We start from the raw sequence: 15,897 nt of genomic DNA on the forward strand, positions 1-15,897 counted from the left end.
TAGGATCTTATGTTACATTTGCTGGTTCAGTTCCTGCCTTTGCTTTTTTAAAATCTGTTTTATCTTTCAAAACAATTCTTGCTGTTAAAATTAGGAGAGATTCTGAAAGCTCTCAGATCGATACAGGTACGACCACAGCCGAGCGCAAGATTTCTGTTGCTAAGTGAGACATTCCTTAAGGGAGTTTTGCCCTGCTTTGGTGACCTCCTCTTGCCACGGTTGTTAAAGCGAATCTCTGCAGGTGAGGCAGGTGAAATTACTAAAGTGAATCTGGTTTCCCCTTTGACTTTGCTTCTCACAATGACACAACGGTGATTGGTCTCATTTGAGAAAATGACGAATCCGCATACAGACGGGAGCTTGTACAACTTGCCTCGTGGTGTGACCGGAACAATCTGGAACTGAACACACTCAAAACCGTAGAAATGTCGGTAGACTTTAGGAGAAACCCTCCCTGTCTGGTTTGGTTCTGCAACCCAACAAGACAGACACAGACTTCAGAGGGTAATTAGGACTGCAGAAAAACAATTACTACCAACCTGCCTTCCATCGAGGACCTGTATACTGCACGAGTCCAAAAGAGGGCTGTGAAAATATCTACAGACCCCTCACATCCTGGACATAAACTGTTTCAATTCCTACCCTCAAAATGACACTTATAGAGCCCTGCACACCAGAACAACTAGACACAAGGACAGTTTTTTCCCCGAACACCATCACTCTGCTAAACAAATAATTCCCTCAACACTGTCCAACTATTTACAAAGTCTGCACTACTATTAGTATTAAACTACTCATCACTCCTTATCACCCATCCCCTCCTACGTCTGACTGTATGACTGTAACTTTGTCACTTGTATTTTTACAATTTATATATTGACTGTTTCCTGGCATGATTTGATGCCTAATTGTACCCTATGACTATTATTAAATGTTGTACCTGATGATTTTTGACTCTTGACGAATGTATCTTTTCTTTTATGTACACTGAGAGTCTATGCACCAAAGACAAATTCCTTGTGTATCCTATCACACTTGGCCAATAAAGAATTCTATTCTATTCTATTCTATTCTATTCTATTCTATTCCATTCCATTCCTCTATTCTATTCTATTCTATTCTATTCTATTCTATTCTATTCTATTCTATTCTATTCCATTCCATTCTATTCCATTCTATTCAGAAGGTCGCAAAATTCAGTCCCGTGACAGCGGGAACACAGCCACCGTTGTAAATAGGAGTCAGTTGCCGAGCATCTGAATTTTGATCGTGGGGCTGCTGCAACAGTCATCAGTGTGAAAAATGATCGTAAGTCACTTTTTTCAGTGCCGCCGTATCTTGCTTTTCCTATATTGCGCCATGCATTCGTGAAGTTTGAAAACAAACCCATCAGGACTAGATTCAGCAGTCTATCTGCATTTAATAGACACAGGCCCCTCTTTTGAAGACAGCAAAGTCCACCTTTTGGACAGAGAGGATGGCTGGTTTGTAAGAGGGGTCCAAGAGGCCATCTATGTCCAAACTGAACTGCCCCTTCTCAACAGAGGGGGAGGAATATAATATGATTTATCTCCAGTCTACAACACAGTCCTTTCAGCAGTTCCAAGAAGGCTCCACAACCACTTGCACTGCTCAGAGACAAGCCTACAAGTGGCCTCAAGGACTCTCTAGTACCATGATGGCGAACCTTTGGCACGTGTGCAGGAAGCGTCACGCAGAGCCGTTTCTGCCGTCATCGAGCCGTTGCCTAGAACAGACCCACTGCACATGCGCACGCGCCCCACCACCAGCCAGCTGATTGCATGTGTGGGGGGAGACATGTGTGGTGGAGATGGGTGTGTATGCGCAGGGGGGTGGGGCGTGTATGGGGAGAGTCACGCGTGCATGCGCAGAGGGGTGGGGTGGGGTCGCGCGTGCATTGCCATCACTGCTCTAATAGAAGGCAAATGACCAGCTGTCTGCAAGGAATATAAATCCTTCCATTCCCCACCATTCCTGTCAGAACTGAAGAAGCTTCTTGGAGGAGAAGCGAAACGTCTTCAAAGAAAAAAAAACCCAAGTCCAGTTGCTTCTTGGGGAAAAAAAAGAAAGCACTTTTGGGATAATCAGACATTGGGGGCCAAGTTGGAGGCATTAAAGGGAATTTATTCTACTTTGGTGACTTTGTTATTTTTGTGTCACATCACGGGTCATCACAATTGCTTTTGTTGTTCCTGGCAATGATCCCTACTCATTTCCACCCCGTCTCAAATCCTTCGCCCTCATCCAAGCTCAGCTACGGCCTTTGCGGGGATGCCTTACCTTCTCTGACACCTCAGCCAAATCCAGGCTTTGCAACTTGCCCGCCAGTTCGTCCAAGAGACGGGACTGCTCTTCCTGCGTCGCCTGGAAGGTGGCCGCCGTCTCGTTGATCAAGCTCTCCACTTCCAGGCGCATTTCGGCGGACTGTTCAACAAGGCTGCCGGGGAGCAAAACTGAGGCGTTGGCTCTCTTTTCCGCCTCCAGCGACATCTGGAAATATTTGGTGATACTGTCCAAGGCGCCTGAAACCAATCAGAGGTGAAACCGGTTCAGCGTCCCACGTTGGGTCTGGCCTTACAGGGTGAATACAGGTAATCCTCGACTTATGACCACAACAGAGCCCCCAAATTCCTGTTGCTAAGTGAGTCAGTTATTAAAGTGAGTTTTACCTTGGTTTGCAACCTTTCTTGCCCACGTTGTAAAGTGAATGGCTGCAGTTTTAAGCAAGTGATGTGGTTATTAAGGGAAGCAATGGCTTCCCCATCGTCCCTATTTTTATCAACAGCCGCATGAAAAAGGGCTGCTGAGTTTTGTCCAAATGAGTCCCTTAGATTTTAAAGCCATAATGTTCTTCTTCTGCCTGGATCTTGTTTACCTTTAATCTTTCCCTGGAGGATTAAGTGAAGTAGGCCGTATTTTTCTGGGTGTCGCATCACATGTCCGAAATATTCTAACTTTTGCTTTTTATTTTCTTGTGTTGTGGCCTACCAGCAGAGCTGGTGACAGACTCGGACAGTGAGGAGGTTGGGGAGGAACATGGGCCAGTCCTGGATTCTGGGGAAGGCTCTGATGAGGGCTCTGCATCGGACACAGAGATGGGGCCAGTTATCAACTGCCTTCAGAGTTGGAGATCAGTGAGGAAGAACAGCTGGAGCCTGTTCCCAATGTGTGCATGCGCAGAGCTGCCAGGAGAAGGGAAGAGTTAAGGAACAAGGGTCGACTCGGGAGTAAAGGCACAGGTGGATGGTGAATGGCCCCTCCCATAGGGAATGAAGAGGAGCAAAAGGAGAGTAGTGTTTGCAAGAGACAATTAGTTCAATTCATTAGGGTGAAGATCTGTTCCTGACTTCTTGCCAAGTATTGTCTGCTACAGAGCGGCATTTGGAAGCTATTGGCCTGGCAACTCTCCAAGCCTGATAAAGGTCTGTAGTGAAATCTCATTGAAGAATGTTTGCCGGGACTTTGCTGGAGAGGAATTCACTTTAAACTAAATAAAAGGGGCTTTATTGGGATGAGGAGTTGGCTTCGTGCTGTTGGGGAAGCCTAGGTCAGAAGAGATTTCCCTTGGCTTTCCCAGGTGGCTTATCATCTCCTCATTTCTGATTTTGTCAACTTAGCTTATATGTAACAGCCGCCTGTAAATCCACATTTCAAATGCTTCTGGTCTCTTCAAGGAGCTTTCTGTCAGAGACCAACTCTCCACTCCATAGAGCAGGATAGAAACGATGGAGCAGCTGACAAGCCTGGTTATCAATCTTGGGCTTATGTTGTGATTACAATAGAGACCAAAGGCCAATGGCCAATGAGGCCCAAATAAGCTTGCCCCACTGAAATCCACACAGTGGTGGGATTCAAATAATTTAACAACCGGTTCTCTGTCCTAATGACCAACTAGATGGATGTGGCATGGCGGGCGTGGCCAGGTGGTGTGTGACAGGCAGCACTCGGCTTCCTGACCCCCCTGGGGGCAAAAACAGGCCACAGGGGGCGCCATCCCCCCTTGCCCTGTTTTGGGCCAAGTAGGCCTCCTTGCAGGCCCGAGGAGCAAAAATGGACTGTGGGGGAAGCCACACCGCACCCCACCTGCACCCATTTTGGGCCTAGTGGGCCTCCCTGCACTTACCAGGGAGCCAAAATGGGGTGCGTGGGGACTTCTGGAAGGGGCGGGGCAGGGAGGGACAGGACCAGCTAGCAATTTAAAAACCGGTTCGGCCAAAGTGGTGCGAACTGGTTAAATCCCACCACTGAATCCACGTGATTTTTCATTATTTAAAATAGATTCGCCACATTTCAAGCCATAACCTCCCTAAAGCTTTTAGTTTGGGTTCGATTCTATTAAATGTTCAAGAAATACATCTGCTTGAGGTTCCATCCCACAGTTTCCTTCCTTATAAAAAGCCAGATTTTACCCCCACCCAAATTCCTTGAGGTCTAACATACAAACCTCGAACATCTGAGATTTTTATGAACTCCAGCTGTTCAGCAAGTTCTTTCACAGCATTGTGTAAGCTCTTGGCATCCGCCTCCAAAGCTGTCAGTTCAGCCTCCGCGATGCTGCTTTCGTTTGCCACAGTAGAGATCTTTTCCTCTACTTCAATTATCTTTTGGGCCACATCTGCTTTCAGCTTCCTGCGAACCCAAGAAAACATCCATTATTGCAAAAAGCTGATGGGAGTTAGCAGAGATGGCTAAATGGTCTGCTTTGATCCAAGGGGGAAAAAAAAACCACACACACACACACACACACACACACACACACACACACACACACAATTACTTTGCTTTCCACTTGGAAACCGCTTCTGGACTTTGTGCTTGAGGTGGGGGAAAAAATGAAACTTGAGGTGGAAAAAAAATGACACTCTGATTTCAGGTTTTACTGACTAGATAGATCTGTTGTTATAGAAATGGCTAGTTTATAAAGGTAAAGGTTTTCCTCGCACATCCATGCTAGTCATTTCTGGCCCTACAGGACGGTGCTCATCTCCGTTGCAAAGCCAAAGAGCCAGTGCTGTCCAAAGACATCTCCGTGGTCATGTGGCCGGCATGACTAAATGCCGAAGGCGCATGGAAGGCGCATGGAATGCTGTTCCCTTCCCACCAAAGTGGTCCGTATTTTTCTACTTGCATTTTTAATGTGCTTTCAAACTGCTAAGTTATGTGATGACCCAGGGTGGGATACAAAACAAACAAAGTCACAGAAAACAGGTGAAGCCCCTTTTATTCCTTCAATTTGCTTCCAAGCTCTGAATATCTTTGGCGGAAGACAAAAAAAACTCCCACAGTTACACGAAGAAGGAAAAAAGCAACACAAATCAGGCAAGATGAAGGCTGGAGGATGTCCACAGATAACACACACTGAGAAGGATGCCAAATTCAGAGAGGAACTATAAATTAGAGATATTTACATGATTTGTTTCCAGCGTTTGCCAGTGTGCAGATCCATACTCTTATTCACTTGTCACACCTGCAGCCCATGAAGAGGATCAAGGCCCTCTCCTCTCGAGACCACATCTTTCCCTTATCTTCTCCTCCCTGCATGCCCTAGGATGGATAGGGGATGGCCTGGGCCCTCCTCTGACTGCTCAGCCGGCCTCTGCTCTTCCCAGCCTCCTCCACAACCTCTGCAGCCACACTTCCACTTCCTGTTGGCTGTTCCTCCTCTCCCTGAGAGTCAGTCTCTACCAGGGGCATGACAGGTTGGCGGAAGCTGCGACAAGTAACTGGAACTCACTTTGTTATGCAGCGCTAGGGATTTGAACCGCTGAACTGCCGACTTTTCGGATCAACAAACTCAGCATCTTAGCCAGTGAGCCACCATGTCCCTCTTTCTTCATAGATGGGGTTTATTTCAGGGTTATTATTTTTTTTTTGTTAATACAAAGCGGAAAACAGCTTGGAAAAATAGCACGCTTCTACTGTATGAGATTTAACCATCTGCATTCCAGACAGCTGCCATAATGTTCTTGAATATTGCCAATTACGTATGTTACATTGGCACATGGGCCCATTCCTAATTTGTTTCATGCTCCATATAATAAACCGTCTGTGTTAAGAATATTTTTCATAGGCTGCAAGACGAGCATATTCTGTGAGGGAAAATGCTGCACAATGGAGTCTTTTAAAGTCTCCAGAATGTCTGCAAAAAGACGCAACCACAGAAAAATTAGAGAAACGGCTGGGAAGCAAATTTACTTCAAGTGGAGTTGAGCAGATTTGACACCAACTCCACTTCCCAGCTGGGCCTGCTCCTCTCCTACATTGGCAGATTCATCAGTCTGGCCATTTTGCTCACCCAGTTGAAAAGAGGAACAAGGAGAAGAACAAGAACAAACAAAGAATGGAATAAAATAGAAATTAGAATAGAATAGAAAACGGAATGGAATAGAATTAGAATAGAATTAGAGTAGAATAGTCTAGTCTAGTCTAGTCTAGTCTAGTCTAGTCTAGTCTAGTCTAGTCTAGAATAGAATAGAATAGAATAGAATAGAATAGAATAGAATAGAATAGAATAGAATAGAATAGAATAGAATAGAACTAGAATACAATTATAGAACAGAACAGAATCAGGAATAGGAATAAGTATAGCGTAGGTAGAGTAGAGTAGAACAGAATAGAAACAGACCAGACCGGACTAAAAATAATAGAATAGAATTGAAATAGAATAGAACAGAACCAGAAAAGAGTAGAGTAGTGTAGAGTAGAGTAGAATAGGATAGGATAGGATAGAATAGAAACAGAATAAAACTGAACTAGAAAAGAATAAGTAGAGTAGAATAGTAACAGAATAGAACAGAATCAGAGTAGGGTAGGGTAGGGTAGAGTAGAATGGAATGGAATGGAGAATAGAATAAAATGGAATGGATGGAATGGAATAGAATAGAAACAGAACAGAATACTTTATTTGGCCAAGTGTGATTAGACCCACAAGGAATTATACGGAATCAGTAAGAACATCTCTTTGCTATCTCTCAGGTAGCCTTATCATTCCAATTTAAATGCACGATAAACATTCTTTTCCTCCACATTTCCACCTTTTCTTACTTCTTTTTTCCCCAAGTTCTCCTTAAAACCATTCAACCCCAAGGCGCTCCCTTCTCTGTGATCGAGCTAACAGCAGGCAACCTGTTCTGGATGCCCTAGGCTCTACTTACTCTGCTTCTTCGAAGAGGTCCCCAATGTTTTTAAGGGGCTCAGTTGCAGGATTTTGAGCAATGATGTTTTTGATCTCATTCAGCTTCTCCTCCACTGAGTTCAGGGTCTCTTGGTAGGGGCCACTCAACCCTGTGATCTTCAGAAGTTTGGCTCTTTCCAGGAACCTCTGGGTCTTGTTGGTCAACTCGGTGACGATGATGTCCCAGAGGGCAAAGCATTGATGGCAAGGAGCACAGTCTGGAAAGTTTCCGGAGTAGCCTCGGGTGCATTTATTGCAACGAGGACCTTCAACGCCTTCCTTGCAGATGCACTGGCCAGTTGACCGGTTACATTGGAGAGTTTGGATGCCTCGTGAATCGCACTCACAAGCTGAACGAGAGAGAAATACAATTTTTTAGCACTGTAAACCCGGAATATGGAAACCACTGTTATCAACCCAAAATAATACTCTTTCCCCCTGAAAATACAACCTAGCCTAAAAGTAAGTCCTAGCTTGATTTTTTACACATGGGCCCAATATAAGCCCAACCCCCAAAATAAGCCCTAATTAAGATCCTACCCACTCCAGAATGCACGTGTAAAAATTAAGCTAGGGTGGGGATGTGGGGAAGTGGAGCTGCCCTATTACTTACCTTTGGACAGTTGTAGCCAGGCCTCATACACCCTGACACCTGCCTTGCCAGGACATTTCTTCTGTAGCTGGTAAGGCTGGCAGGGCTTTCCTGAAGGCCTCTGTAGCTGATAACAAAGCTTTGGATCAATCCAGAACTCCATTATCGGCTGCAGAAACCTTCAGGAAAGCCTTGCCATCCACAGAAGAAGTTCCTGAAGGCCTCTGACAGCGAAAAGGAGGCTGGGGGTGACACATGCAAGTCAGTGGATGACATCCTCCAAAAATAAGACCTGGTGCCTTTTCTGGAGGCTAAAAAAATATAAGACAGGGTCTTATTTTTGTGGAAACACAGTATAAGAAGTGTAATTTTCTTAAACTTGGATATCCCTTCAAAATAGTACAGGTCGTCTTCAACTTACAATCATTTATTAGCGACTGTTTACTAAACGAATGGGTTGTGAAGACACAGTAGACAAAGAAGCTATCGGGAATGTACTCAGAGCATCTCAAGTCAGCATCTATTCCCACTGATGGAAATTCCCATTTATACATTCAGGTATGCATTACTGGAAAGGGACACAGTGGCTCAGTGGCTAACATGCTGAGCTTGTCAATCAGAAAGGTAGGGAATTTGGCGGTTCGAATCCCTAGGGCTGTGTAACAGAGTGAGCTCCCATTCCTTGTCCCAGCTTCTGCCAACCTAGCAGTTCAAAAGCATGTAAGAAAAATGCAAGTAGAACAACGGGGACCACTTTGATGGAAAAGGAACAGTGTTCCATGCACCTTCGGCATTTAGTCATGCCGGCCACATGACCACGGAGACGTCTTTGGGCAGCGCTGGCTCTTTGGCTTTGTAACGGAGATGAGCACCGCTCCCTAGAGCTAGAGATGACTAGCACGTATGTCTGAGAGGAATCTTTACCTTTTACTTATCCATTACTGGAGGTTTTCCAGAAGAGACTGGACAACCATTTGTCTGAAATGGTATCATCTCCTCTCTAAGCAGGGTTTGAACTAGAAGTCCTCTAAAGTCCCTTCCAGCTGTGTTTACCTTCATTCCCACCCCTCCGTCTGGAAAATATGACAAAAATACTTTAGATACAAGGTGTGGGTGCCCTCATTTGATAGACTTTCAAGTCTTCAATCCTCAAGTTAAGACTTTCAAACCTCTTTTATGTTGGACTTAAACATTGATATCAAGCAGTTTTTCTCTCCCCAATATTTTGTACATGGAAAATTAGAACTTATCGTAATGTTAATAGCAATAGCAATAGCACTTAGACTTATATACTATTCATAGTGCTTTACAGCCCTCTCTAAGCTGTTTAGAGAGTCAGCATGTTGCCCCCAACAATCTGGGTCTTCATTTTACCGACCTTGGAAGGACAGAAGGCTGAGTCAACCTTCAGCCAGTCAGAATCTGACTCCAGACTGTGGGCAGAGTTGGTCTGCAATACTGAATTCTAAGCACTGTATCACCATGGCAGAGATAGCAATAGCACTTAGACTTATATACTGCTTCACAGGGCTTTTGTGAAGCACCGTGAGTTCTCATTTTACCGACCTCGGAAGGACGGTAAGGCTGAGTCAACCTTGAGCCAATGACAATCGAACTGCTGGCAGTCGGTAGAGTTAGCCTGAATTCTAACCATGGCGCCATCATGGCTTAAATTGGTTTCCTCAAGATTTTTCTTTCTTACACAATTTTTAATCTAAGTCTCAATTGTGAGTACAGATCCACTCAGATCAACAACAAAATTTCTGTCCATAAAAATGGTTCTAGATCACATTCATCATGCATGACCTAGTAAGAAAATTTGTAATCAGCAGGATTTTTTTTTTGTTTAGTCTACCCGCAAACAGCCAGATCATGAAAAAAAAAATGAAACCACTTAAAAAACTTTGTGTAAACAAAATTCTGTGTGAGAAATACCAGCTGTTGTGTGTGATGTTCTCCGAATTGAGTTCCTAAGCATAGAGGTCAACATGCAGATGTTATTTGACATCTGGCAAACTAAAGCAATTAGAAATGCTCCCCTATAAATTTATCGTATGAGGGGGTTCATAAACCCTTCAGGGAGTCCTTCTGAATTTTTATTTTCAAGTTTCTGGCTTGGAAGTCCCAGATTGTTAGAAGCCTCTTTTCTCCAAAATAGTCCAAAGTTCTCATAAGAAACAGTGACATGACCAGGGTAAGAGAGAGAGAGAGAAAAAAAACACCATTTATTTAAACGGATTCACATTCTTTAGCCTGGTTTGTAAAAGGCCATTTAAAGGAGCAAATTACCTCCAACAAAACCAGTTCTCTTGTGGAGGATTTGATCAATTGTGGGGGGAGGGAGGAAAAGAATGCAAAACAGAGGGGAAGAATAAAAAAAAGCAGTTGTGGGTGCAATTTTAACAAAGTGGCCTTTTTGTTCTTAGAAATAAAGGCCTGACACATAAGTGCTTTATTTTCTTCAGAAAGTCCCTCCAGCATCCCCACTGTGAATGCTTGGCTATGGAATGTATCTCCCCTCTGGCAATTCATTTTGCTTTGAACATTTGGTCTGGGGCGGTGGGGGGGGGGTGAACAAGGAGGAGGAGGAGGAGGTCCCACTTAACCCTTAAAGGGTTAGTTTTGGAGAAATGACTCACCAATCAATCAAATTCCCAAGCTGGGTCTAACAAACACTGGGGCCATTAACTGAAGTGGGTTGGCCTAAATGACCTACAAGGTCCCTTCCAACTCTGATTATCTGTTATTTATCTCTTGAAGATCCCCAAGTCCATCAGGTTAGGCCTTCTGGCCGTTTTATTTATTTATTTGTTTATTTGCATCTCGCTTTTATTGTTTTTATAAGTAGCTCAAGGGGGGCAAGACGTATCCAACATACTTTCCTTCTCCTATTTTCCCCACAACAACAACCCTGTGAGATGGGTTGGGTTGAGAGAGAGAGAGAGAGAGAGAGAGAGAACAACTGGTCCAAGGTCACCCAGCTGCCTTTAATGGCTAAGGTGGGACTAGAACTCCCCATCTTCTGGTGATTGGGCCAAAGTCACTCAGCCAGCTTTCATGGCTAAGGTGTGGCTAGAACTCCCCATCTCCTGGTGATTGAGCCAAAGTCATCCTGCCAGCTTTCACAGCTAAGCCAGGACTAGAACTCTCGGTCTCCTGGTGACTGATTGCCCCAAAGTCACCAAGCCAGCTTTCATGGTTAATGTGGGACTAGAATTCGCAATCTCCTGGTGAGTGACTCAAAATTACCCAACCATCTTTCATGACTAAGGCGAATATCTCATCTTCTGGAGATCGACCCAAAGTCACCCTGCTGTCTTTCAGGGCTATGGCAGGACTGGAATCCCCTCCCCAGTTTCTAGCTTGGACCTTAACCCCTGGCCCAAACTGGTGCTTTCTAGCATATTTTATATTTAGCATATCATGTTATGGGTTGTGGGAGTGAACCCAATCTTACCCAGGGTGACATTTGAGATCCCTTCCAACTTTTATTCTGACAAACTACTATGTGGACTTGTTGATTCAAAAAGTGGGAGCATCCAGATCTGTTTTATGATTGGCCAGGACCACCAGTGATGCCCATTTGAAGGATAGACAACCAGGTGTAGCTTTTTGATGAAATTGTCCAGGTCTATATTTTTCACATTCCAAACATATTTAACCTTCCACCAATATTAGAACAGAACAAAAACACACAGGGAGAATGTAAACTTATCTTAGCATGAGTGAATAAACACCCCTATGGACCAGCAACCAACCATCAGATATCATCCTATATATAAAACATAGATTTGACAAGTCCGGGCATTTAAGGAGGGTTCAGGAAAAAAACTGGAACATGTTCAAAGAAGAAAGTAGAGGACAGAGAATTCAAAACGACATCCCATAAAGAAGGATTGAGCAAACTGGAAACATTTAACCTTGAGAAGACCAAAAAGGGGATGTGATAACATTCTTCAAATACCTAAGAGGACATCTGGCAGAACAAGGTCGATGCACTGTAAATTACCTTTCCAGAATGCAGGACTGGGAAATAAAAAGCTTTAAGTTACAGGAAGGCAGATTTTGAAGGTAAGAACAAAGTCAGGTCAAGCTGGTTGACTTTGAAGTTAATTATCCAAAGGTAGGGTAGCTCTCCATCGAATTGGTTCAAGTAAAGGCTGGACTATGCCAGGGATTGCTTCAAAATAGATATCTGCATAGATCAGAGGGTTGGATTTAATGGCCTAATAATTAGTTCCTTCCAACTCTACAATTCTATATTTAAAATCCATATAGAGATTGTTCTCTGATTGATGACATAGAAAGATAGATGAATAGATAGACAGACGATAGGTAGATAGATAGACGTAGATATATGGACGATAGATAGATGGATAGCTGATAGATATACAAGAGATACAGTAGATAGACAATAGGTAGATAGATATAGATGACAGATATAGATAATAGTAGATAGATATAATATAGACAAATATTAGATAGATTAGTTAGATAAATAGATTAGGTAGATAAATAGGTAGATATAGACAATAGACGATATATTATAGATAGGTAGATAGGTGATAGGTAGATAGATGCTAGAGATAAGACGATAGATGGAAAGATAGATGGATAGCTGATAGATACACAATAGACACTGTAGACAGACAATAGGTAGATAGATATAGATGACAGATATAGATATAAACATTATAGACAATATATTAGATAGTTAGATTAGATAGATAGATGACAGATAGAGATAGATAGATGATAGATAGATAGATAGATAGATAGATAGATAGATAGATAGATAGATAGATAGATAGATAGATACAATACAGATGATATATTATAGATAGATAGATAGATGGAGATATAGATGATAGTTAAACAATAGGTAGATAGATAGTAGATCGATAGATCTTCTCATGTTTCTCATCTATGTTTCCTACTACCTTCTCCTATTGGTATCTTACGATTTATCACTTGTTTGTATCTTATGATTTCTGACTCTATCTTATGATTTCTGATCTATTACTTATCATTTGTTTTTTGCATGTACTGAGACCTTGTCATCTTTCCTATCTCCTCATTTTTCTCATCTTTCCTATTACCTTCTATTGGTATCTTATGATTTATCACTTATTGTTTGTGTCTTAGGATTTATGGTCTATATGACATCACTTTGTTGTTTGCACGTACACCTATGAGAGCTTCTGCACTGGAGACAAATCCCTTGTATGTCTAATTGCACTTGGCCAATAAAGAATTCTATTCTTGTCTATAAATAATTATAATCTCTCTTTCTTCCTCCCTTCCTCTTTCCGCACACATACACAAGCACACACACACAAACACACACATTATACATTAAGAGTGAGTGGAAAGAAGAGAGAGATGTGTAAACTGATGTAGATGTTGGATGTTAGAGGTCAAAGAAGGCAAGCTGAATAAATGAATAAATGAATGAATGAACGATAAATAAATTACCTCTTATTTGGTCATAAAGACAAAAGTTGGTATTTTCCCTATTATCTCACCCAGGTTTGAAAGAAAGATATGGCACTTCCTTCCACAAACAGAAGATAACAGTAGTACCATAAATGCCTAAACAAACAAAAGATTTAATTTCTCACAGGAGGGGAAATCTAATCTGTTATCTCCCCTCCCATGACTCAGGAGAATTTAAGAACAGGCCAATTTATATAAACTCTAAAATAGTAAATAGTCAAGTACAGGTCTCAATTTTCACTCCCACTTTTAAAACATTTCTTTTTAAAAAAATGTTGATGTTGAAAGGGGGCTGGTTTGCCTTCTAGAGGCCACTCATTTCCTTTGTTTAAATACACACACACATTTCACTTAAATACTGACATTTGGTGTCAATTAAAGCAAATTCCACTGAAATGCTGACATTTTGTGGCAAAATACAGAATAACAGAGCTGGAAGGGACCTTGGAGGTCTTCTAGTCCAGCCCGCTGCTCAAGCAGGAGAATTATACCATTTCAGACAAATGTCTTTTCTCAAAATCCTTCAGTGATGGAGCACCCACAACCTCTGAAGGCAAGCAGTTCCACAGATTAATTGTTCTCACTGTCAAGAAATTTCTCCTTAATTCCAGGTTGCTTCTCTCCTTGATTAGTTCCCACCCATTGCTTCTTATTTTGCCTTCTGATGCTTTGGAAAATAAGTTGACTCCCTCTCCTCTGTAGTAGCCCCTTAGATATTGGAACATTGCTTTTCTGTCATCCCTATATTTTTATCATTCTATATATTATAATACTGTAAAAATCTATATATATATATAAAAGCGAAATACCACTCACACATCATCACAAAATCTCCAGAACCGTAAAGCCTACAAACTTGGAATTTGACATGTATGTTCCTCTTGGCTTCTAGGTGCTTACTAAGAAAGGATTTTTTGAAATGACCACCAGAGCATTTAGAGTATTTCCTATATTATTATTATTATTAACACGCTCTACTCCCCTTCCCCACCTGAAAAGAAATCTCTCCCAAATGCAAAACACAAGCAGAGGAGTTTCACTTTCACTTTCAGTTTCACAGCACCAAGCAGCTTTAGTACAGAACAGTTGAGCTAAGCCACACCCAGACTCCTTGCTCTCTTCTTTTTGCTCACACAGCAAATACTCTTTCAGTTTCCAAGCAGCCCTCTCACACAGACTGACAGGACGCTAGCCAGATGAATATCGATGGATGCTGGTAGGCAGAGGCAGATTTTTTTCCCCCTTATTTTCCTTTCCAAAAACTAAGCCCAATCACATAGTTTCGTAGCAAAGCACAGGTATTGAGCTAGTATATTATAAAAATATAGTAATACAGTCTTATAAGTCTGAATTTGCTCTTCCTCTTTCCTTTATCTCTGAGTGAACTTGAAAGAGCTTTTTCTGAGGCATGTTATCAAATTACAATTCTGTCCCAGACTCCTTTATCTGATGGTTTCCTTTATCTGATGGTTGTGTCGAGGATAGCTTTTTTCTCCTGTCCCTCAAGGTTATTCCCTCCAGCCCATCACATTGTGTGATCCCATATCCCACGCCCACCTCTCCGTTCAAATATAATGAAAAAGTCATTGCTTTTAAACAAAAAAATCTGAAACCTCTCAAGTAACAGGGAAGAATTTAGCAATCAGTATAAACCAGGAGTCTCCACATTTGACAACTTTAAGGTTTATGGACTTCAACTCCCAGAATTCCTCATCCTGCATGGCTGGCTGGAGAATTCTGCGAGTTGAAGTCCACCAGTCTTAAAATTGCCCAAGTATGGAGAAAACAGTTAACAGTTAACCACTGTTAACTTCATGTGTGAAAATAGGCCACAGCTTTAAAAAATGAGAAAGAAAAGACATTCCTGTCATGAAAAACATTGAGAATCGGTCAAAGAAGGACAATACATTGAGATGTGCATTTAAAGACAGAATTCCAGCAATATTTGAGGCCTTGAAAAACTGTGTAATACACAAAGCCAAGAACTTAAAAGACCAAGTGCGGATAATACTTGGAAAATATTAATCAAATTAAATTTAAGTAAATCAAGTAAATCAAATCAACCCATTTCTCAAGAAGGTTTGACTGGATTAGAGCTGCAAGTCACTAAAACATTATTTTTTTAAATTGTTTAATTAAAACCATAACAAATGTGAACTCCTCATGAAGAGGAAGAAAGCAGAAGCAGAATGTATTAAAAGTGTAGAATTAATTGAAAATGTCCAAACGGTGCAGACTATAAAATTCAATTATATCCAAGTATGATAAAACTACTGATAAAAAAAACATATGAATAACTGATTTAATTGATCCTTCCTTCCTTCCTTCCTTCCTTCCTTCCTTCCTTCCTTCCTTCCTTCCTTCCTTCCTTCCTTCCTTCCTCTCTTTCTCTCTTCCTTCCTTCTTACTTTTTATTACATGTATAACTGAATTTTTACAGTCTGTAGCTTTTGGGCATCTTTACTTATTTCTATACTTTTAATGCATTCCGTTTCCTTCTTCTGCAGAAGTTCACATTTGTTATAGTTTTAATCAAACAATTATAAAAACCATGCAAATCTAAATCAAGACTGCCCTTTCCATACAACTCTGCAAAATCTCATTTTATTTTTTA

The 15,897-nt window shown here is 41.8% G+C and overlaps 1 protein-coding gene across 2 annotated transcripts in view; it reads right to left on the bottom strand.

Annotated features, from left to right (window-relative positions):
- Positions 1-15,897, bottom strand: part of LAMB1 (laminin subunit beta 1) — a 90,596-nt gene that overhangs the window by 14,216 nt on the left and 60,483 nt on the right. For both annotated transcript variants that reach the window (XM_026701246.2, XM_087935533.1), the window contains 3 exons: positions 7,176-7,545; positions 4,466-4,650; positions 2,302-2,543 (listed from right to left, as the gene is read on the bottom strand). In XM_026701246.2, coding sequence (XP_026557031.2) covers positions 2,302-2,543; positions 4,466-4,650; positions 7,176-7,545 — 797 coding nt within the window. The remainder of the gene's footprint in view (positions 1-2,301; positions 2,544-4,465; positions 4,651-7,175; positions 7,546-15,897) is intronic.

This window comes from Pseudonaja textilis, chromosome 5 (genome assembly GCF_049901715.1).
Source record: "Pseudonaja textilis isolate UNSWEBS1 chromosome 5, rPseTex1.2, whole genome shotgun sequence".
Lineage (NCBI taxonomy): Eukaryota > Metazoa > Chordata > Lepidosauria > Squamata > Elapidae > Pseudonaja > Pseudonaja textilis.